Here is a 22,322-nt window from a genome sequence, read left to right as displayed (position 1 = left end):
CCAAAATGTTTTGGGTCAGCTCTGGGAAAACTGCTAAAGGAGATACAAAGAAGATTGGGAGCTTTCATCCTGCGGTCGCTCCCTCATTGTGGCTCACATGATGGTCTCTCTTTCAGGCAGTCCTGGCCCTGTGTCAAATCTGGAACTGTCGGAGCAGCAGGACTGGCAGGTGAAGCTGACATGGACACCAGGAGATGATCACAACAGGCCTATCAAGGGTAAGAAACAGGGCGGAGTGCACCGTGGTGCTTAGAGCCAGCATTGCCATGTTACCAGTTTGGAATCCTCACTCAAAGCCTCTGAATTCTTGGCTTTTCTTCAGAACTCTCTCACGTGGGATGTGTTTGGGTGGGAGGGCAGGATCCAGTCATAGCATGGGCAATGGCAGGATGGGGAAACATGGGGGGGGGCAGCTATTCCTCCCACCAAATAAATCATAACCCTCAGATTTCCTGATTTCATTTTTTAACAAACCTGTAGAACCTGATATGATGCAAAATGTGCACACACTATTATCTCTTTGTTTTGCAAAACTAGCCTGATACCCTTTTCAGTGTTTTACTTTGCCCTCCCCCAATTCCTGCCCATAAACTTTATCTTCCTCCTGTACCCCTATTTCTTCCTTTCTCAGCAGCTACTGAAATCACCTCAGCAGAACAACCATATTCCTCCACAGGTCCTCCACACAGGTCCTAGCTGCATTTAAAACAAAGACAGGATAAATACTAGAGTTATCTGCAACCTGAACTTGTTTTACAAATTGAAAGGCATCTTTGGCCACGATTCTCTGTGGATGCAGAATGGCATCTCTCTGTGGTTTCCTTGTGGCGAAGGCCCTATTATTATTTGCAATAGAAGGCAGGGTAGAAAACGAGTTCTTCTTGAAGCCAGGTGGGCCTTAAGGACCATGGCTGTAAATGCATCATAGCACTTCCCTGACAATACCAATGTATTTTGGCATTTAAACTGAGGTGCTTTTTGTACCTGGGTCTGTTTGTAAAGAATCTCATTAGTATGCGCTTTAGACTCACAGCTCATTTTTGTAAGTATAGAACTAAACATTTCAAGTGGGGCAAACAACTGTTAGAAAGTGCTTGTCTCCTGAAGGTATTCTCGTCAGAAAGCCATAAGGGGTTGGTTCTGACTCCTTGCTAGGTTTTTTGCTGTATTATGTGTGAAGCAATGCAGTGCTTCATTTGAGATATACTTGGAACTGGAAGCTCTGTTTAAGTCACACATTTGCTCCAGTGTTATTTTCGTTGGTGTGTTCAGACTGGCTGCAGGAAAATGAACGCTTCTGAGCATGTGCAGAGAATGCATCTCTTTCCCAGTTGGTTGTGGTGGTCAAAGGCTGTGATGACCTTGATTTTTTTCTGGGAGGAGCTTAGTCTAATTATTGACATGGCCTTTACTCTCCCCACAGAGTATACTGTATTTTGTGACGAAAGCAACTTTGGGCAAGGAAAAATGGAAAAGTTAACCACTGTACCAGGAAACCAGCCGTGGGCCACGCTTCATCTTTCTCCATTCAGGAAATACAACTTTTATGTGAAGGCCAGAAATGACCATGGGGACAGTCCGCTGAATTCCCACCCTGTCAGCTATGTCACAAATCCTGCAGGTAAGGAGGCTGACAATGCCAAGGAGAAGCATGTTTGGGGCTTAAGTGTCATCGTTCCCTGTAGCAGGGCCAGCCCACCCATGAGGCAAGGTGAGGCGATTGCCTCGAGCGGCAGGATCCACAGGGATAGCAGATCCAGGCTCCAAGGAATGCATTGCCAACTGCTGCCATGGTGGCAGCAGCAGGTACTGCATGATCTTTGGAAGCTGAATCTGCTGCTTCCTTGGTGGGCCACCCCATGCCACCTCTACAGTGGCCTCTTGGTGAATAGGAGGGGCTGCTACTCTCCTCCCACCCTTGTTCTCAATGTAGGCCTTTAAAGGCCTAAATGGCCTCGGTCCAGTATATCTGAAGGAGCATCTCCACCCCCATCTTTCTGCCCGGACACTGAGGTCCAGCGCCGAGGGCCTTCTGGCGGTTCCCTCCCTGCGAGAAGTGAGGTTACAGGGAGCCAGGCAGAGGGCCTTCTTGGTAGTGGCACCCACCCTGTGGAACACCCTCCCATCAGATGTCAAAGAGAAAAGCAGCCACCAGACTTTTAGAAGACATCTGAAGGCAGCCCTGTTTAGGGAAGCTTTTAATGTTTGATGCATTACTGTATTTTAATATTTTTGTTGGAAGCTGCCCAGCCAGATGGGCGGGGTATAAATAAAAAAATAAAATAAAATAATTATTCCTTGCTCCTGATGTAGATCTTCATTTGGCCCTTCTTCCCTGGCAGTGGCAGTGGGGCGTGGGGCTGGCATTTTGTGTTTCGCCTCAGTTGCCAAAGTTTATTGAGCCAGCCCTGCCCTGTAAGAATCAACATTGCTTGTGATACACAGACAAATGGGGCCCTGCAAGAAAATGTTACAGCTCAGAGTGCTTCTGTTCAGGGCTCCAGCCCCACTATTCCATTCCTCCCCACACCAGGCTTTCCTCTCCCCCCCCCCCGCCCCCCCCCCACCGGCCTGCAACAGGCAGAATTTCATAGCGATTGAGCATGCACAGATCTTAATTGGACTGTTTTAAGGTTTTTCCTCTGTTAGGTCTCCTGTCTCCTAATTTTTTTTTGTTTTTCTGAAAACCTTGGGATTTCCCCCCAAGCCTGCTGTTTCCTCCCTCATGAGTGATACTGTTTTGGCTACTCACAGCCCAAACGTGAGAAAGAGAGGGAACAACTGGCTTGGCATAAGAAAATGCCACTACCTGCCTCTCAGTCATGGTGGGTGCTTTGTCTGAGCTGATATATAAGCAAACCTAACTGTGCTCCATTGCTTTCTAGCCCCTAAGCGGAATCCATCTGATGTCAAAGGAAAGGGGAACGAGACTACTAATATGATCATCACTTGGACGGTAAAATATAAATACTCTTGCAGCCCCAGTCTTGGTATCCCTGGATCTCCTCCTCCTCCTCCTCCTCCACAGTGTTAGTGGCATGGCTGACAGCAGCATGTTGAGCCATAGCTGTCAACTTTTCCATTTTCTTGCGAGGAATCCTATTTGGAATAAGGGAATTTCCCTTAAAAAAGGGAAAACGTTGACAGCTATGTGTTGAGCAGATGCAAGAGTTGCTGTTGGATTTTGCCTAAACCTAAATTCTGAGGTGAATTTGGGTATTTCTGCAAGGCACACAAGCAATATGCTGCTGGAGGCCAGTTGCTTTGTATGTGTGTTGCTTTGTGTGGTCCAACTGAGCCACACATATTGTCTTCTTGTAATCTTAACAAATAACCTTGTAAGGTTGGTCAGTATTGTTATCTCCATGCCTCACATCACATATTCAGCACTTTGCTCTTGCACCTCTGCTGCAGCATTTGTCAATGTGCCTGCTAAACAATTCAGAACACAAAGAGCCGCTCACAGCATGGGGCGGACCTAACACAATGCATAGCGTGTCCCTAGCAGAAGCCACCAGTGGAACGAAATCAGGCAGACGTTAAGGTCTGAACGAAAGTCACTCAAGGATTTGTTTGTTTGTTTGTTTTGTTTGCATGCAGCTTTATGCCACTTTCCCCAAAACTCAGTGTACAAACAAAAAAGTCAGGGCTTCATAATACTACATATAAAAGCCCTTTTAAACAAAGTCAATCCCAAAGCAATCTAACATAACGAATCAACCACAGCCATCCCGATTAAATTTATCCCAGCTGATACAAAACAAACATTTTTTTTAACATTCAGAGCATTTCACATACATGATCTCAGTATTCCTTACAACAACCCTGTAAAGTAATGGAGGTGGTATTTGAACCGGCTCTGTGCAGCTCACACTCATTTCACTTTCAGTCACTATATTTAGGATTCTAGGAATAATCTTCCCCTGAGTGAGACGGGCCAATGACCCTCTTGGTTCTGGGGGATTCCCGCCACCCTCTTCTCCTTTCTTGGCACACATTTTGACTAATGGCGCTGCTGCTTCTTTCTCACTTCCTGTGTCCTCTGCAGCCCAAATCACATGAGGGAGGACCTGCATTCACGTCTCTCTTTTGTGTCTGCTATTCCAGCCCTGCAGAGCAAGTGTGTGAGAAAGAGAGAGAGAGTGAGAGAGTGGCCTCTTCACTGAGGTGGCACGTGGAGTGTGCTGACACAGGGTGCCAGAGTGGGGTGTTTCTATTGAGGCAACACAGTGCGCACACGCCACTTGGGCCTTTTATTATCTTCGCTCTGTTTGGGTTTGCTGTGTTGTTTGCATTCCCGTGCAAAGGGGCGGCATGTTCGCACTGCACTGTGTTTGCTGCCGGCATTGTCCCCAAATGCTTGCGCTTGCCATAATGATGAGGACTGTGGGCTGCGTTCCCAGGAGGGAGCTGGTGCCAGACGCTTCCGTTCGGGGAGGCAAATACCAAGTTCAGCTAGACAAATGTTATCACAATACAGGCGGTGGAGGGGACACTCTGTGTTAACCACAGCTGGCCTGGCATTGGTTGCCCCTCGCAGTTCAGTCTTGGCCCTGAGGGAGGGTTGCCATGTGGCTCCCATTTCCTGTTTAACCCAGGATGGTGGCTGCTGTCAAGAGGAATTATCTTCCTGATGATGACTTTTGTTTGGGACACCAGAGGGTATGGATTAGCATTCCCTCCCCATCAGAGGGCAAGGTTGCAACCTGTGGGGCATCACTTCAGCCTCTTTAGGGGAACTTAATGTGCCTGAATGCTCCCTCGAGTCAAATAAAGAAATTGCTGCATGAAGCAAATAAGCTTGTAAGTTTAGAAATGTTTTCAGCATAAACTTCTCCCTGATGTTCTAGGGAGAGTTTTTCTCTCTCTCTTCTTTTTAAGTGGAAAGAACAGAAAAATGCATGTGTGTCATCATCCCTGTAGTCTGAAGTGGGTGCAGTCCAGGACTCCAACCCCACAGTTTGCCACATGCACCCACCTCTGGATACAGGTATGATGGCTGGTATCAGGTTTGAACCACGGTCAAGCTAAGTTCATGATGGAGAAGCTCATATCATATATAAGTTATGTCAATATTTATACTTATGATATGAAATGAACCATAGAAATAAGTTCAAATTCACACACCTGTTCACACCAGCATCTAGAGGGAGAAGCAGCATCTGTTGAGCTTCTGCCTGCTGTATGACTCTCAAAAGGTTGGTGACATCCTGCACCCACATCTACCTGAAAACTATGGCAACTACCCATCTAGTGAAGGAGTGGGAAGCAGCTTCTTATTTTTATTATTCTATTATTATTATTATTATTATTATTATTATTATTATTATTAAATTTATATACTGCCCTTCATCTGAAAATCACAGGATGATTCACAACATAAAAATACAAAATGAGAACATAATATACATAATAAAACGAGAGCAAAAGCAGACTGTGATGGGATGATGAGCTGCTTGTGCGTAAAAGCTTAGTCCCTCAGAGTTTGCTCAGCTTAGCAAGACTCTGTCTTTAGCGGAGCCCTTAAGCGTGGCTCCCTCAATCGCTGGCAGAATCCGACAGTGGGCGTTTACGGAATCTACTCCAGCATAAAAGCTCCTTGACGGAAATGCGTCGTCTGGATTCTCGGTGCGACAGTTTCCGGCGAGGAGTGGGTGTACCTATGGGAGGACCTGAGACTTCTCCGCTGTTATCGCTGGAAGACTCCCTGAGCCATTCCTTCGTTTCTCTCTCTCTCTCTGATCTCCCACTCTCCCCCTGCTGGTGCCTTCCTCCGCTGCTGAGTCTCTCCTGACTTCTGAGAGACCCTCCACCTCCTGCCTTTCCGATGGCAGTTCCCTGACACAGACCAATAACTCCTCCTCCACAAACACATTTAAAAGGCCATAGGACTTTCAATCAGCCAAAGGCCTGGTTCTAGAGAAACATTTTTGCCTGGTGCCTAAAGATGTGTAGTGAGGATGCCAGATGAGCCTCTCAGGGAGAGCCTTCCACAGATGGGAAGCCACCACAGAAAATATCCATTCTCCTGTTGCCACCCTCTGGGCCTCTCATGGAAGAGGCACGTGAAGAAGGGCCTCAGCTGATGATTGCAGGGTCTGGGTTGGTTCATATGGTCTTTGAGGTATTGCAGTCCTGAGCCATTTAAGGCTTTATTGGTCAAAGCCAGCATTTTGAATTGTGCCCAGAAAGCAATGGGCAGTTGGGCCAGGATCAGCGTAATATGCTCAAACCATCTTGCCCCAGTGAGCAACCTGGACACCAAATTCTGCACCAGCCAAAGTTTCTGAACCATTTTCAGCAGTATAACGTGTTGCAGTAAAAAGCCTGGGCTTCACTTGGCTATGAAAAGACAACGAGGATGGTACCTGGCAAATGTCCCTATAAAAGAACAGGAATTTACTTTCCATTCAGGCCGTGTGTACATCAGTATTTACTCCAGCTCCAGTGTGCCCCCCACTGTTGTTTGAAGCGAAGTACCCCTGACATTAGCCACATTCCATTGTATTCTGCAGCTTTTTGAGGAATACTATTGAATTCACATTCCCTCAAACCAGGTTCCATTCAATTATAAAAAGAAAGGAGTGGTTAAGTTGAGGTGTGTACGCTGGAGACAGCTGTTGTGCATGCGCAGATGACAGCACATGCACAGCTGAGAGCTCCAGTGATTGGAGTTCAGCGTGGGGAAGCAAATCAGCTAATGGGCATGGGGTGAAAATATCCCCACCCCCAACTTGGTGTGTACAGAAGTGTAAGAAATGAGCTTGAAACACAGCAGGGAGTGGAGGTGAGGCGGATAACAACCTTGCAATGTTTTAAGTGACTAATTTTTACATAGCCTCAGTTCTGGGTTGCCCTGCTTCAACAGCAGCCTAAAAGGCACAGTAGATTGAAATTTACAGGTGAAGCATTTCCTAGCATAGAAATTTTAATTTTAAGTGGTGAAGTGGGGAGATGAAAAAGGAAGGACAGCACCTGTTCCAGACCCCAACAGGAACAAAGAAGGTTGCAAGGTGCTAAAGGGCTTTGTATGGTTTATTTTCCAAAGCATTCCAGTTTTCTGCTGTTCCATGTTTCAGGTGTAAGAATGCTTTATGCAGGGCAGTAAATTACTTTTTGCATCTCACACGAGACATTGTCTTATTTTGTAATGGGTAAAGAAAAAAGCCAACTCTGTTGTATTTGTTTCAGCTTAGAGGGACTTCCCAGAGTGAGATCTTTAACCCAGGGTAAAACTGGGAAAGAAGCCCAGAAGCGTTGAAAGTTCCATAGCCTCGTAAGAAGTTTTTGTGAACAGAAGCATTTAACGGGAAAGTTCTCCTTTGCTTTGCTCAGCAGGTGATAGCAAGTGGACCAGTCTCTTGTTAGTAGTGAGGGAGTAGCACAGAGTAAAAAGAAGTGATGGGGAGTTCTACTCATTGGCATCTCGTAGCTTAAATTTCAGCCTGTGTGGGATTTTTCACACAGGGTAGAACTGGGTACATAAAGCCCATTTTATCGCACAGAAAGACAAAGGGTAGAATTCAGTGTTCTGCTACAGAGATTGTTCCATCAGCACAAGCATTTCGACCTCCACAGGAAAACAGTCTCCGTGTTCCTTCCTTCTGTGGGTTCTCCTGACCCTCCAGAATGAAACTGGGGAAGTGGGGGCACATGGGGAGGAGAGCAGGGAAAGCCCCGCTGTGCTAGTGGGAGTCCTTGCGCTACTTCTGCTAAATGAACCACGTTCTTGAATCCGGCCCAAGGAAATCTGTTATTCAGGAGGCAAAAAGTTCATATTGCTTCAGATGAAGAGTTCTTACACTTGACACCCACCAAGGCATAACACCAGCAAAAATGGAGTGCTCTTGAAAACAAACCTTACTGTTTCCTTCACCTTGTGAGGTTTGCCTCCTTGTGCGGGAAGTCTTGGAGGAACAAAGCATTGCCTTTTCAATTTCTGCTTTAGGCAGTGATTAAAGTCGCAAGAGCCAAAGGTCAGTGAAGAAAGGTGTCAGAGCCTAGCAGGGCCGGATTTAGGTTTGATGAGGCCCTTAGCTACTGAAGGTCATGGGGCCCTTTATCCAGCTGTCCTTTGTCAACAACAAATTGTTGTTGTTTTTTGTGTTGAATATATGCTATTGTAATTTATGGACCTAATACTGTGGGTAAAACCTCAGCGCCTAGGACTTGCCGATCGCATGGTCGGCAGTTCGAATCCCCGCGGCGGGGTGAGCTCCTGTCATTCGGTCCCAGCTCCTGCCCACCTAGCAGTTCGAAAGCACCCTTAAGTGCAAGTAGATAAATTGGTACCGCTTTATAGCGGGAAGGTAAACGGCGTTCCGTGTGCTGCTCTGGTGCCGGTTCGCTGGAGCAGCTTTGTCACGCTGGCCACGTGACCCGGAAGTGTCTGCGGACAGCACTGGCTCCCGGCCTCTAGAGTGAGATGAGCGCACAACCCTAGAGTCTGTCAAGACTGGCCCATACAGGCAGGGGTACCTTTACCTTTACCTTTTAGGTATCTAAAGCCATTTACCATTGTTGCTGTATGTAGGTTTTATTTTATTTGTTTTTCATCTTATATTTTGGAAATGTACATCCAGTTTTTTTCCATTAATTTTTTGGGGGGCTCCCAAGAGAGTGGGACCCTAAGCTATAGCCTGTTTAGCTTACATGTAAGTCTGACACTGGAGCCTAGCATGGAGTGGGAATCATAGAGTTGGAAGAGACCACAAGGGCCATCGAGTCCAACCCCCTGCCAAGCAGGAAACACCATCAATAGATAGAGCCTTTCCTCAGGTGGGGCCCCCTTGGTCTTCTAAGCCACTGCCTCCCCCTGCTGGACCCTTGGAAAAGTGTGACACTTCTGACGCAATGTTTCTCTGGGGCCGTGTCCAACTTTTGGAGCTAAGACCACACATCAGGAGTTAGAAAGATATGCTTCCAGTGTCTGGGCTGCTGGACAAGCCCTTTCTCCTGAGACCCCAATGCTCAGGCATCCTTTTGACCAGGAGGGGTGGGCGGGCGTGGGAAGAGGATGCAGCAGTTTCCCTTCTTTTCTGGGTGGGGCAGCCAAGCCCATATCCAGACATCCATTTAACTCAGCTCCTCCTGTGATCCTTCTGCTGGCTTCTCTTTCATATGCACAGGGCAAGTGTTTACTACTGCAAACAGAGGAAGAAGGTGGAGAAAAGGTCTGGGGTGGGCATGTTCAGGAGCTCCTTGTTCTGTGCATTTGAAAGTTAACCGCTGGTTCTCTAGCTGCTGTCCTGGCAGGCCTACAAGGAATTCCCTTATATATTTCAAGCATCCCCTCTGCAGGATTGGGGCCTGTCGTACTGTGGCCTCAGGGCTGAAGAAGAGACAGCGGCTAAAATGGCAGACCTAGACCAAGGCAATCTGAATTCAAATCTCATTGGGTGCTCCTTGAGTAGGTCACTGAAGCTTTCCCTGCAAAAACCCGCTCTTTAAACTGAATTGGAGCAAAAGGCAATCCACAGAAAACCCAAATTGCCATTTGTTGTGATTCAGCTTTAAAGAGTGGGTTTTCCTGGGAAAGCGCTTGGACACGGAGTGTTGGACCTGCGCCTGGGCGGAAGGGGGTTACAGGTAAGGGTGGATAAGTCCAGAGTGAAAGGGGCCTGCTTTTCCATTTTCTCCCAACACCAGGTTTGCCAAAATAAAGGAAAGAAAAGTACTTCATCACTTAACCATAACTAGCACAGAACTCACTATCATCAGAATTTTAATCTGTTTTAGTATTTTAATTTTGTTTTTGTATGTTTTAAAGTATGGTTGTGAATTTCCAACCATTTTATTGTTTTGTCTTTTTTTTGTAGACTATTTGAAGTTTTCTTTACAATCAAACAGTGTATAAATTTTATTAAATAAATAAATGAAATGAAAACAGCCCGTAAGGTTTGGTGGCTTCCCCCTGATCCCTCCCCCAAGGATCACACGATCTCACGCAGGATATGTCTTAGCCAAAGAGCTTAGCCATGATGGTTTAAAGTGGCAGCTGCATGAACAGAGGCGAAAAGAGGAGGAGCTGCAAGGGAAGCTCCATGCATTTATTGCTCTGCTTCTGAGCACTAAGAGACACCTGGCTGGTTGCTTTTGGAGTAGACGGGCCTCTGGCCTGATCCAGCGCAGGTGCTCTAATGCTCAGCATTGCTGTTCCCCATTCCTTTACCTCCTCTGACCCCACTCTCACCCCTTCCCTTTCAGCCCTTGCCTCGCAGGGAGTGGAACGCCCCGATGCTGAAATACCTTGTGCAGTGGCGACCAAGGAACCACGAGCAATGGAACACAGTGGAGGTGGAGCGCCCCCCTGTGGTGGTGACGGACACCCCTGTCTTCTCGCCCTACGAGATTAAAGTGCAGGCGCAGAATGGCTTTGGCAAAGGACCTGAACCGCACACCACTCTTGGCTACTCTGGGGAGGGAGGTGAGTAGGGAGTGGGGGAGCTGCTATTGGGGAAGGGGGAGATGTAGTGACAAGCGTGTCCGTTTGGATTTTTACCCATCGAGGCCACCTCAGGTAGGAACACCTCAAACAAAGCCAGGTTAATGCCAGCATAACACCTTTTAAAAAAGGCATATTTCATCATGGGTGTCTTACTAGGATCAGAAAAAGTGTGGCTCTGCTGTTGCTAGGTTTGGGGGAGAAGCTCACTTCCATTCAGATTTTAATGCATGGAAGCAGCAGTGTACTTTCCGAAACAATATGCAAATTGAAAGGCAGCTGTCATTTGCATTCTTCATGTCTCTGTATTTTGTGCTACAGTTCTCCAAGGAGGAAGTGTGCATAAAACATCATATATTAGTGAAAATAACATGCATTGTATTAGGCACAATCACTTGCAAACCTTTGTATATTAGACAAAATTGCAATGCAAAATATATGTATTAGGAGAAATTTGCACTAAAATGCTGGCACATTTTTGAGGACTTTTTTAAAAAAGCCTCCTCACTTGTCATATTGCTTTCCAGAACAATTAGGTCCACACCCAAGTATCAGGCCTGGCCCTGACATTAGATCAGGGGTGGGGTGGCTAACCTTTTGGGGGCCAAGAACTGAATTGACCTATGCTCAATTGCCCAGTGTAAATGTAAAAGTGGGCATGGTAAAAAAAGGGGGGAGGAAAAGGATGCATGGGTTGGATGAGGGACAAAACCCCCTTTTGACATCATAAATTCATAACATGGAACCTTTGAGAACAGTCAGTAGTTTTATAAAAAATTAAATTATTTTTAATTACAAATTTGAGGGACCTTGGGGTCACAAGAAAAATGTCTGTGTGTGTGTGTGTGTGTGTGTGTGTGTGTGTGTATGGGCATGGGCATGGGTTTGAGAGATTTATCTTTTCTCCCACTTCTTTCCCCGGGAAAACCTGCTGTTTACTGCTGAATTGGGACAAACATCAGTTGGGTTCTCTGCAGATTGCTGTTTGTTACGATTCAATGGTGAACAGTAGGTTTCCCCAGGGAAAGCGGAGGGAGAAACAACCCCCCCCCCTTGCACCCTTGACTAGAAATCATGGGACAATCAGATGAGCCCTTAATGTGATTTTTTGGGTGCCTTCTGGGACCTTTGGGCCACAGGTGAGCCACTGCTGCAGTTGGTGAGGTGTCTGCCCAAGGCAGTCTCCTCAGCCTAGTTGACACCCCTCAGGCGCAGCCGAAGGCCATGTCCCTGTGCCAGCCTTGATGTAAAAGCCACCTGCCAGTCCAGCCAGTTTGGTCTCAGGTAGAGAAACGTTTTGGGCCTGCTCAAGCTCTCAGGCCCTCTCTTCTTCTTGCCTGGTCACATCTGAATGGGATTAATTGCTCTCCCGACAGTACCCGAAGCCGTCCCGGAGAATATGGGAATTATGGTGATCAACAGCACAACCATCAAGATTTCCTGGACCCTGCTTCACAGACAGAAAATTTTTGGCCACCTCAGGGGATTTAAGGTAAAGGCAAAACCTCACGTCAGTAGCAGGGAGGGGGCAGCATCTGCAGGGGTCTGTTCATTTTTACTTGTGTGTTTTCAGAACTTACATCCCACTCTTCAAATAAATTTCCCCGGACCCATTACAATGCTGCTCTGTCACCGGCAAAACCAAAATAGTAGCACAGCACAGTCCTGGACATATCTACCATAAAAGAAGTCCCAGTGACATCAATAAGACCTGGTCCCTGGTCAGGTGGTATAGGATTGCAGCCTAAATTATTCAGAATAGTAAGCTGTTGCAGATTAAATCAGAGCAAAATAAGAGAAATTTATGGAAGCAAATTGTGGTGCAGAATTTAGAATACAGTACTCTGCTGCAGAATTATTATTGTGTTTTTTTTTTGAAAAAAATAGTTGAGTATACACATACCCAACTGGCCTAAAGGATTTCAGTACAATGCAAAACAGCTCTGCCAACTCACAATAATTTTACTGTCCCAGCCAGAATTTCATCCTTCTGCCCAGCTGCCATATTGACTGCACTGAACGCCAGGATAAAATGTTGTATTTAATGTTGCTTCCTTGCTTTTTTTTAAAAAGGCCCTTTGAGAAAGAGTGAAGATGTGCTCAGAAATATTCTGGACCCATATAGATTAAACTGTTCTTATTTTATCTATAAGCTGCCTTGAGTCCCTGTCAGGGGAAAAGGTGGGGAATAATAATAATAATATTTTTTTTTTAATTATGTACCATTAAAAGGGCAAAGTCACTCTTTACATGATCAAAAGTACATTCCCATCAGGTTTTTTAAAAACCTTCTTCTTGGAGCATGGAGGCAATCTGCACATGGCAAGAGGCGCTTTGCACAAAGGGTGCCAGAACCAAACTGGGGGGTAAAATCTCTGTTCCTCTCTCTCCCCCTTCCCCAGATTTATTATTCAAACTTTGGGACCATGGCAGAGCACAGCCATCGTCAGGTCTACCTTCACCCCCACCCCCATGGGGACCTGGAGATTGAAGGGGATGTGTCTCAAGTCACCCTGGGGGGCTTCAGGCCCTGGAGCCGGTACCGACTTCAGATGAGTGTGCTGAATGGGCAGGCCGAGGGACCCCGCAATGAGGCCCTGGAGTTCAACACCCCAGAGGGAGGTAAGTGCCCTAAGCCCATCGCCCTCAAACCGTCCACATTTTATCTCCCCTCAACGCATATGGCTAACCTGCTGCTAACTTTATGCTCCTCTTACCTCTAGGGGCTGAGCCCTCCCACCCCATTCTGTGTCCTTGTTTTGTTAGATGCAAGTACCAAAGCATACAGAAATTATAACAGTAATAACAACAACAAAAATTCCAGCAAACCTCAGCGTAACGTTGGGTAACCTCATTTTATCCTATGACAGTCCTCTGTAGTAGGTTGTTGTTGTTTATAGGGAAAAAGAAGGATACATTGCAACATTTTTAAAAACTGAGGAAAACTGCAATAATAAAATAACCATAAAATATAATTAAGGTTACAGAACTATATTGTATATGTGTAGTTGCATAGACTAATTGTTTCCCTTAAGTTACTGTATTCATGTGTCACTATGGTTTTGACAAATACTTTCCAAATATTATTAAATTTCCCCATGCAATAATCTTCGTCTCAAAGCAATCGGTTCATGAGTTGCAAGTTGTCATCTCATCTATCCACTGACTGAAGAGGGCTGGATGTTGGTCCTTCCAATGTATTTGCAGATTCAAGGGCACAGAAAATCCATTTATTGACTGATTGTCAAAACTATAGTTTAAGATGATGTTATCTTCTGAAATTTTTAATTCTTTCCCCACAATGTTATTTATTCATCCTAATACTTTCCCTCCCAAAACTTTTCCAAAACTGAACAGTGTATAAACATACGTTTCAAGGAAGCAGTTTCCTTATTGCGTCTGCACGAGCATGTTGTTGATAGACCATGTTTATGTAATTGTGTATGAGATAATCTAATGATACTTTAGAAAGGAAGCTGAAACATTATCTCATTGTTTAACTAAGATGGAGCTTGTTAATCCTCTGGAAAAGGTTGTGCTGAGATATAATAACTTGTTCAAGGTAATCCAGTGAACTTTGAGCCTGAGCTGGGATATGAACCTGGCCTTCCCACATCCAGGGGTAGCAGTCTGGTCTCTTGGTGCGCTTGGAGCCTGGCCTGCTCACTTTCAGCTTTTTAGCCCCAAGAAACTTCTGGAATGGGAGTGTTTCTTTTCACCACATGTGGCCCACTTCTTCCCAAATGCTTCCTCTCACTATCTTCACTCTCCTTTTCTCTCTCTGCCTCCACACACAGTGCCCAGTCCCCCAGCATCCTTCCACTTGGACTGCATCTCCGATACGGCACTGAAACTGGAGTGGACACCCCCCAAATTCCCCAATGGGAAATTGCTGAGATACAAGTTGGCCTTCCAGCAAGGTGAGTCCATGGAAGGGTTTGTCTGGCCGCTTGCCAGGTTGGTCTGTGGAATACTAGGGGACTTGAGAGGCATTTGGTTGGGCATTTGTCCAGAAAAACAGCCCAAAACTATTCTTAGTAAAAAATAAAGCATACTGTACTTTGGATGTGGGGGTATAGATGGTGTTTCTAAGCATACTGTTGCTACTGTTACTTGTAATACTGCCAGTAGTGACAACTAATAGTGACAACCCTAATTGTTAATGCTCCAACCCTCTCTGCCTTCTTGCGCCTAGCCAACCAGACAGCCAACCAGACAGCGCTGGAATCCACCTCCTACAGCATCAGTGCTGAACACAATGACTTTAATCTCACTGACCTTGCCCCCCATACTCCCTACAAGTTGTACTTATGGGCAGAAACCAGTGTGGGGCCAGGGGAGCCATTTGTTCTGGAAGAGCATGCAATGCGCGAGTCAGGTAAGTGAAGCCTTATGGATACGCCCTCCAGGGAGAACTTGTGGCCCTCCAGATATTGTTGAACAACTCCTGTCATCCCGGATCACTGGCTATGTTTTCTGGTGCTGATGGGAGTTGGAGTTCAAGAGCATCCAGAGGGCCACACATCCCTGTCAAACCCAGGGAGAAAAAGAGAAGATGTTTCCTGTGGAGGTTGCACAAACTCCCTGCTTAGGACAAGGAGCACAAAACTGGAACAAGGCCACCCCTACCCCCCTGCCATAGCCTGGCCCTTGGGCACTGCTCCCATGGCCACCCATAGTTTGCCGGTTTTGTTTTTTGTAAGTTAAAGTAGGTGCCTTTGAAAAAAATAAGAACAGGTTGTGAGGAGGACTTTTGAATAATCCTTGATGTATTTGTTTGCTGGATTAGTAATAGTGTGTGTGCTCCTTTTTTATAAAAAAAAAAATACTCTTGAAATTAAAATAGAAATTGTATTCACACTCAGAGATTATAGGATACAGCTGTATGTTCTGGGTCAGAGATGGGGAACCTTTGGCCCTCCAGGTTTTACTAAATGTACTCAAGGTTTCTCACTGACCTTCTTTTATGTTGTTGGTAATGAGGTTCAAAGTCCCTGGCACAGCTTTTAGACGAAGGTTCCCAGACAAAGGCTTTTGTGGGGGACTCTGGTGTCCCCAGTAGGCATACCTGATGTCCATACGCCACATGCAAAGAGAGTGATTCCTGTGTTGATCTCAACATGTAGATCAGGGACTTGCAGGATCAAAGGCCAATAGATAATTATGGCTTGTTTCAGAAGTGACATCAAGTGATAAAGCACTATGTGAACAAGTCCTGCATGCTCTCTCATCCCTTCATGTGCCCTGTATCAGTTAGTTTCTCCCTCTTCAACAACAGAGTGCTTTGTCATTTCATCCTAACCAACATGCTTTGGTTTGTGCATGATAAACCATGATTTGAAGCTGATTTGCAATTTCAATTTGGAAGGGGAAGTGCAAGCCATAGTTTCCTGTTTCTGACATAGTGGTAAACTATGGTTTGACCCCATGAAAGAAGTAACTAAATAAAGGGGCCGCATGGGGGTAAACATGCAAGCCTGAGCCTCGTTCATGTGTGAATAAGCTGAGTACTTGAGGCAGAAGATCCAAGGTGTAACATTGCTTTCTCACTGATGAATATAGGAAATATTCTTCCATTGCTTCAGCATTCCAATGGAGAATTTTCTAGCAGGTTTGCACTCTGCTAGTCAGAATGATATGTTTCATGGCATCCATGATCCATTGCTTTGCAACAAGGCTGCCTCTATGATCAACAACAAGTATTAAGACTTGAGTCCACCCTGGGTCTTGAACTGGTGTCCTGAGGGATGTCAGACAAAGACTCACTCTGCATGCCCACCCCCTCAAACTGCAGGAACCCTCCATGCCAACCAAGGAAGCCTTCTTGCACCAATAGAACATAATTGGTCAGGTGATACTTCAAGACCAGGCTTTCTTTCTTGATTTCTTGTCTGGGGAACTAGGAGATCTTCTCCTGTTGTGTGAAGATTGCCTCTGCCTTTCTCCACAATTGGCAGACCTTTCTTTGACAGACAATTCATGTGAATGAGGTGATGACAAAGCTTTCAAGTTGAACTATTGTTTGTACTATTAGTCTAGAGGAAGTCAGAGAATGAGGCCAGCTCAGTAATTCTATGATGGTCAGTTCATTCTAAAAAGGGGGTATTGTGCTATCTGGTGCTGTTCTTGTGCGGGGTGTGTGTGTGTGTGTGTGTGTGTGTGTGTGTGTGTGTAATGCATCAGCACAGCAATGTGCATTTTGGACTCACCTTGGTGGTTCAGTTATGGGGGTTGTCATGACAAGTTCCTGCAGTTCAGAATTTACCACTGGCTTAGTAGCAGTGGTCAGTAAGAGAGGGGAGACAGGGAGCAAGACAGAAGACTGGGCAAAATTGTTTGGATCCAGAGATCTGTGGATTCCAAAGGAAGAGCAATGGTTCCAAGATGTTAGGAATGGGCAGGCATCTGCGGGGTGGGCAGAAGAGCCATGGGGTAGGAGGATGATCCAGGGGAAGGAGCCAGTGACTTATGGGGTTCTGTGCCACTCGTGAGGCAGGATCTGTCAGGGACTGGGCAGAGGAGGAATGGTGGAGACCGCCTCCCCAGCCTGACCCTTCCAGGGAGGAGGGAGAGGAAGACAGCTTAGATTTACAACAGGAGTTTGAGGGAGGTCGCAGCTCAGAGGCAGACGAGGGAAAAGTTGGGAAATAATGGGAGAGGAGGAGAAGGAGGAAGCCTCCCAGAACCCAGCGAACCTTGAAAGTAGGAGAGCAAAGGGCTCAAAAGCAGAGGGCATGGAGCAGCATCCATAGAAGTGATGAATGGGGAGCTGGGAGAGATGAGGGATGGAGATTCACTAGGGACAACACCATTATCCAGAGGCTGGGTTCTGTAGCCTCTCTCTGTAAGTACTGAATAAAAAGAGGATGGTAAGAAACATTCCCTTGTCTTTGCATGTTTCTGGCAACTGGCTGGGAGTCACTGACAGCTGCCTGACAGGAGCTGGGGGTGGGGGTAGAGGAAGAGGAAGAGGGAAGAGTCTGGGAGAAGGAGGCAGGGGCAGAGTTGTAGCAAGGCAGAGGCCGAAGAGACAGTCCCAGAGAGAGTCAGGCCCATTAGCATCTCCATCCTCTCCCACACTGTCTCCAGGTGTGGAGGACAAGGAGGGGCTTAAAGCGACAGGAGCAGCTGGAGCCGCCACCACTTATAGGTTGCCACTTGCTTGTACTCACTATATCAGATGAGGGGGTTTAGGTGAGCTGAATGGGGTGTGGTTGCATTGTTGCTGCAAATTAGAGTATAATTCTGAAGAAGTAGCTTCCTAGCTAGCTAAGTAGCAGGAGTAGTGTGTATATTTGTTGCACCTTAGAAACTGATGCAATCAAGTGCTTTGCCAATAGAGAACTAAATTTCTGATTGCTTGTCATCATTGGGGCTGGAGTGCTTGGAACACGAGAGCAAGCAGTGGTGACTCATGCAGCAAGTTCTCTGCTGGGTGGCAAGCTGTCTACCATGGAGTGGGATTGCCTAAGGGGAGAGGGCCCTTGCTAAACGGTGCTTTTGGAGGTGCAGGAAGAAGTGCTGCTTTCATTTCATGTGGCTGCATTGCAACATGGGTTCTGGGTGGTGGTTTAGAGAGCCAGCGATGCCAACAGAGGCTACTGGTGCCATCACTTGTGCCGCAACCTGCTCACAACCAAGTGAGTGCTTGCTGCAAAAGCAACAGTCTGCCACATTCTCCACATCTGACTCACAGCTTGCTCCAGTGAGGGTGGCAGGTCCCCTTTCTACCATGTGAGCTTAAAAGGCTCCACCTCACTTCTTGGAGGAGCCCCAGTTTCAGACTTCCACAGCCAGACATATCTATCACTCTTGGTAGCAGAAAGAAAGGAAAGCAACACTTTATCTTGGTTACCTTCCCCACTCCCTTCAGAATCAATGATTCTCAGAAAAGAAAAATCTATGCCATGTTCCAGATTTATCTGTGGTTTTTTTTATGCAGAATTTCAGGATGATGGGCAGAGAAGATCAATCCATGCATGGGATCATAGGGTATCACTTCCAGATGCTTTTTCTGCCTTGATTATGTTGTTTTTCTCTCTGGAGGGCTCTATAGCAAGGCTGGGGGAGGGGCCCTGTGGCCCTACAGATGCCCTTGGGCTTCAACTCCCACTGGTCCCCAGCCAGTAAGGCTAATCGTCTGGGGTGTTGGGAGCTGCCATCCAACAATGTCTAGAGAGCCATAGATTCCTCGTCCCTGCTCCATGGAGTGAATCAGGCATTACTTTCTGTTGTCTTCTTAAGGAAGGCATTGAAATGTTAATAAATTCCTCTGCAACCTTGTTTTTCTTTCTGCCTCCATGCCCAGTGAACCTGAGCTTTATGAATATCAGTTTGGGTGAAACAGGGAAGAACTACACCACCATCGTCTGGACCCCACGACCCAACCAGCGAGATGTGGAAATCAAAGTCCATCTTATGAGCAAGACTGGTAAGAGCAAGCAAAGGTGGGTTGTGGCCCTTTGGATACGGAGGTGGGTGGTGGGTGGGAGGGGAAACCACAGCAACTTTCCCTTCTCTCATGGTCTTCGTGCCACCAGAGAAACTGAGATGCTACTTACTGTAGTTTTACAGGTGTGGTAATTGAGAAGGAAGGATAGAGGCTTTCTCATAGCCACCAGATGACTCCATCGGTCAACCAAGTCCATAAATATCCTGCACATTTAGCAGTGTGCACTGGTTTTAATCTCCCCTGCCAACAGAAAATGGACTGTGTTGCTAGAAGCTGGAAAAAGTGGCAGGCATGGACACTTGGAAAATGGGGATTCTCTTTGCTATTGAAACAAAAAGAGCATAGGGCAGGGCTGGAGAACCTTGGTGACCTTCCATATGTTTTTGGACTCCAACTCCCATGAGCTCCAGGCAGCTTGGCCAGTGGGTTGGGGACGAAGGGTGTTTGTAGACAACAACATCTGGAGGACCACAGGTACAGCACAGATCTTCCCATCTCGGCATTCTTTATGATTAGAATTCAGTGTTCAACCTCTAAAAGGTGAATAGTTTAGTGAATAGATTTTGGACATACTATTCATCCTTCTTCATCAAGTTAGGCAAATGGCATAAATGTTAGACATTTATACAGTGAAGTGAAATATTCGCATTACCGAGTATTGATAAACAGCAATATTTGCAAAGGAGGATTTTGAAGACAAATCTGCTTGGGTGAGTGGGAGCTAATTAATTGCTGCTCTGACACACAATGCCCTTTCTGCAGGCAGGGATGGGATGGAGCAGAAGACTATCCTCCATTCCTCTTCTGCTAGTGTGATGATGGATATTTCCCAATAATTTTGCTCTTGGCATGAACAAATTCTTCTCACAAAAATCCTCCAAAGCTAGCAGCAGATGTCATGAGCTTGTCTGAGCATCTGAGAAGAGAACAATATTGATGGCATTTAGTAACAATACTGACAGTTTCTTAGTCAACAACTTGGAGAGTGGAGGTTGGTCCTTAAATTCTGAAATAACATAGTTATATACATTTTTTTAAGGAGAGGAAAGGCAGTATACAAATCAGCCTGTGCTCTTAGTGTCTGCTGGGCAGCATCAGCAGGCCAGTTTGTAGCTCAGGCATAGGCAAACTCAGCCCTCCAGATGTTTTGGGACTACAACTCCCATCATCCCTGACCACTGGTCCTGTCAGCTAGGGATGATGGGAGTTGTAGTCCCAAAACATCTGGAGGGCTGAGTTTGCCCATGCCTGTTCTAGCTAGAGATGGGGGAGAAGTACAATTAAGTTTGTATTTAAAGGAAAGTCTACTGAATTCACCCTGTCCCCAAAACACTGCACAAGCCAAAACACAACCACCCTTTGAAATTCACATTCACTGAAAATTGCAAGGAAGTACTCCAGCCAAGTAATGTGTAAAGGTGCAGGGATCCCTGACTGTTAGGTTCAGTCCTGAACAATTCTGGGGTTGCGGTGCTCATATCGTTTTACTGGGCGAGGGAGCCGGCGTACAGCTTCCGGGTCATGTGGCCAGCATGACTAAGCCACTTCTGGTGAACCAGAGCAGTGCACGGAAACACTGTTTACCTTCCCGCCAGAGCGGTACCTATTTATCTACTTGCACTTTGATGTGCTTTCGAACTGCTAGGTTGGCAGGAAGTAATGTGTATAAGAGGTTTATTATAAGAGGCTTATTATCGAGGTGCATGCAATGCATATATTAGTGAAAATAACATACAAAAATGCATTCCATTAGGGAAAGTGTTAATATTAGGGAAAACATGCTTTGCAAAAAATGTGTATATTCAGCAATATTGCTTATAAAATGTTCACACTGGTGAATCTTACAAGAATTTTAAAAAATAAAACAAACAATTACCGGTATGTGTAAACATGGAGAACTGAACTTAAGCTTGGAAAAATGAAAGGCTGAAAAGGTCAGGTTTGCTCGCGCTGACTTCTTCTAACCCAGATTCAGGTGAGAGGGTGTGGCTGCCAAGGGGACTGAATGCACAGTCTGGTTTCCCCCTGTCTCTCCCTGTTTTCTAAGCAGATAAAGAATCGTGGCGAACCGTAGGGGATGCCAGCTCCAGCCAGGGATCCTTCAGCATCCCAGACTTGCAGCCAGGCAAGCAGTATCGGGTCCGGCTTGTGAAAGCGCACCGCACTGGGGAGGATCAGACCATCTGGGAGACAGAGGTTGAAACTAGTGGTGTAGGTAAGTGGTATTTTGGACCAAGGGGTTGCATTGCTAAGGAGAGTGGTTCTTTTGCTGGATCAGTGAGCAATAACAAGACCAAAAGGTGAGGAAGGATAACAAAGAGATTTATTGCAGCTTGGTTACTACAAAGAAAAAGATGGATTTAAAAAAATTTTTTTTTTAAAGAAAATCTTTATTAATTTTCATATAGACAAATATACATGAGATACATAACATACATGACATAACATAAAATACAGAAAACAATACAAATGAATAAAAACAATGAAATAAGAAAAGATAGAAAAACAAACATAAACAAATACAATATATTACACTTACATGACAAATTAAAATATATAACTTCCAATAATTCTCATTATACTACTTATATTATCTGTATTCTTTGGACAGATTCATATTACTTTGTTTTGTATATAGACATATAATTCACTATTGTATTTCAAGTAATTCTTGGTTACTAATATCACTGTATTTCTGCAAGTATCTTATCGTTAGTACAGTTCATTTTTAAGTATTCTTTAAATACTTTCCATTCCCTAAATACCTTCTGGTTTGACATTCCTCTAATTTTTCCAGTTAATTTTGCTAGTTGCAGGTATTCTATCATAAGGATTTGCTAATCGTTGGTAAGATTTCATTCTTCCAATTTCTTGCCACCATTATTAGAACAGTAGAATAATAGAAAAAGATGGATTAAGGCAGAGTGAGGGATCCTGTGCCCCTTGAGTCACCAGGAACCCTCCTTGATGGGTGAAGTGAGAGTCGAAGGCTGTCACGGGAAGGGGCCTGCTCTGAATCATGCCAGGTGGGCGCAGAACTCAGAAGATCTCGGAGGGTGGCCCCATCCATTTCCTCCCTAGGGGTGGGAGGAGAAGACCAGCCTTGCCAGCTGTTTTCTGAGAGGCCACTGCAGAGGCAGCATGGTGGGGAGCTACTGAGGAGGAGGCAAATCTGGCCTTCAAGGAGCATTGCTGCAGATATTGCTGCTGCTGCAGCAGTGAGCAATGCGTTCCATGGAGGCTGGGTCTGCTGCCCTGCAGATTCTGCCCCCCCCCCCCCGGTGGCCACCTTGCCTCATGGGTGGGCCAGCCCTGCTCATTGGAGGTTTTTAAGCAGAAGGTGGGTGGCCATCTGTCAGGGATGCTTCAGTTTGCAGGGGGTTTCACGGTCCCTTTCAACTTTACAGTTCTATGATTCTATGAAGT

At 45.8% G+C, this 22,322-nt stretch overlaps 1 protein-coding gene across 9 annotated transcripts in view; it reads left to right on the top strand.

Annotated features, from left to right (window-relative positions):
• The window catches only part of L1CAM (L1 cell adhesion molecule), a 103,073-nt gene that overhangs the window by 65,814 nt on the left and 14,937 nt on the right, over nt 1-22,322 (top strand). For 7 of the 9 annotated variants that reach the window (XM_079958656.1, XM_079958659.1, XM_079958658.1 and 4 more), the window contains 10 exons: nt 121-218; nt 1,424-1,621; nt 2,886-2,956; nt 10,207-10,426; nt 11,821-11,936; nt 12,847-13,066; nt 14,242-14,364; nt 14,640-14,822; nt 18,753-18,875; nt 20,944-21,111. In XM_079958656.1, the coding sequence (XP_079814782.1) occupies nt 121-218; nt 1,424-1,621; nt 2,886-2,956; nt 10,207-10,426; nt 11,821-11,936; nt 12,847-13,066; nt 14,242-14,364; nt 14,640-14,822; nt 18,753-18,875; nt 20,944-21,111 (1,520 nt within the window). The remainder of the gene's footprint in view (nt 1-120; nt 219-1,423; nt 1,622-2,885; nt 2,957-10,206; nt 10,427-11,820; nt 11,937-12,846; nt 13,067-14,241; nt 14,365-14,639; nt 14,823-18,752; nt 18,876-20,943; nt 21,112-22,322) is intronic. The other 2 variants (XM_079958655.1, XM_079958652.1) reach the window with 1 other exon arrangement.

Source organism: Podarcis cretensis (genome assembly GCF_951804945.1).
Source record: "Podarcis cretensis genome assembly, chromosome: 17".
NCBI classification, from domain to species: Eukaryota; Metazoa; Chordata; class Lepidosauria; order Squamata; family Lacertidae; genus Podarcis; species Podarcis cretensis.
This window is presented reverse-complemented; position numbering and strand designations above follow the sequence as displayed.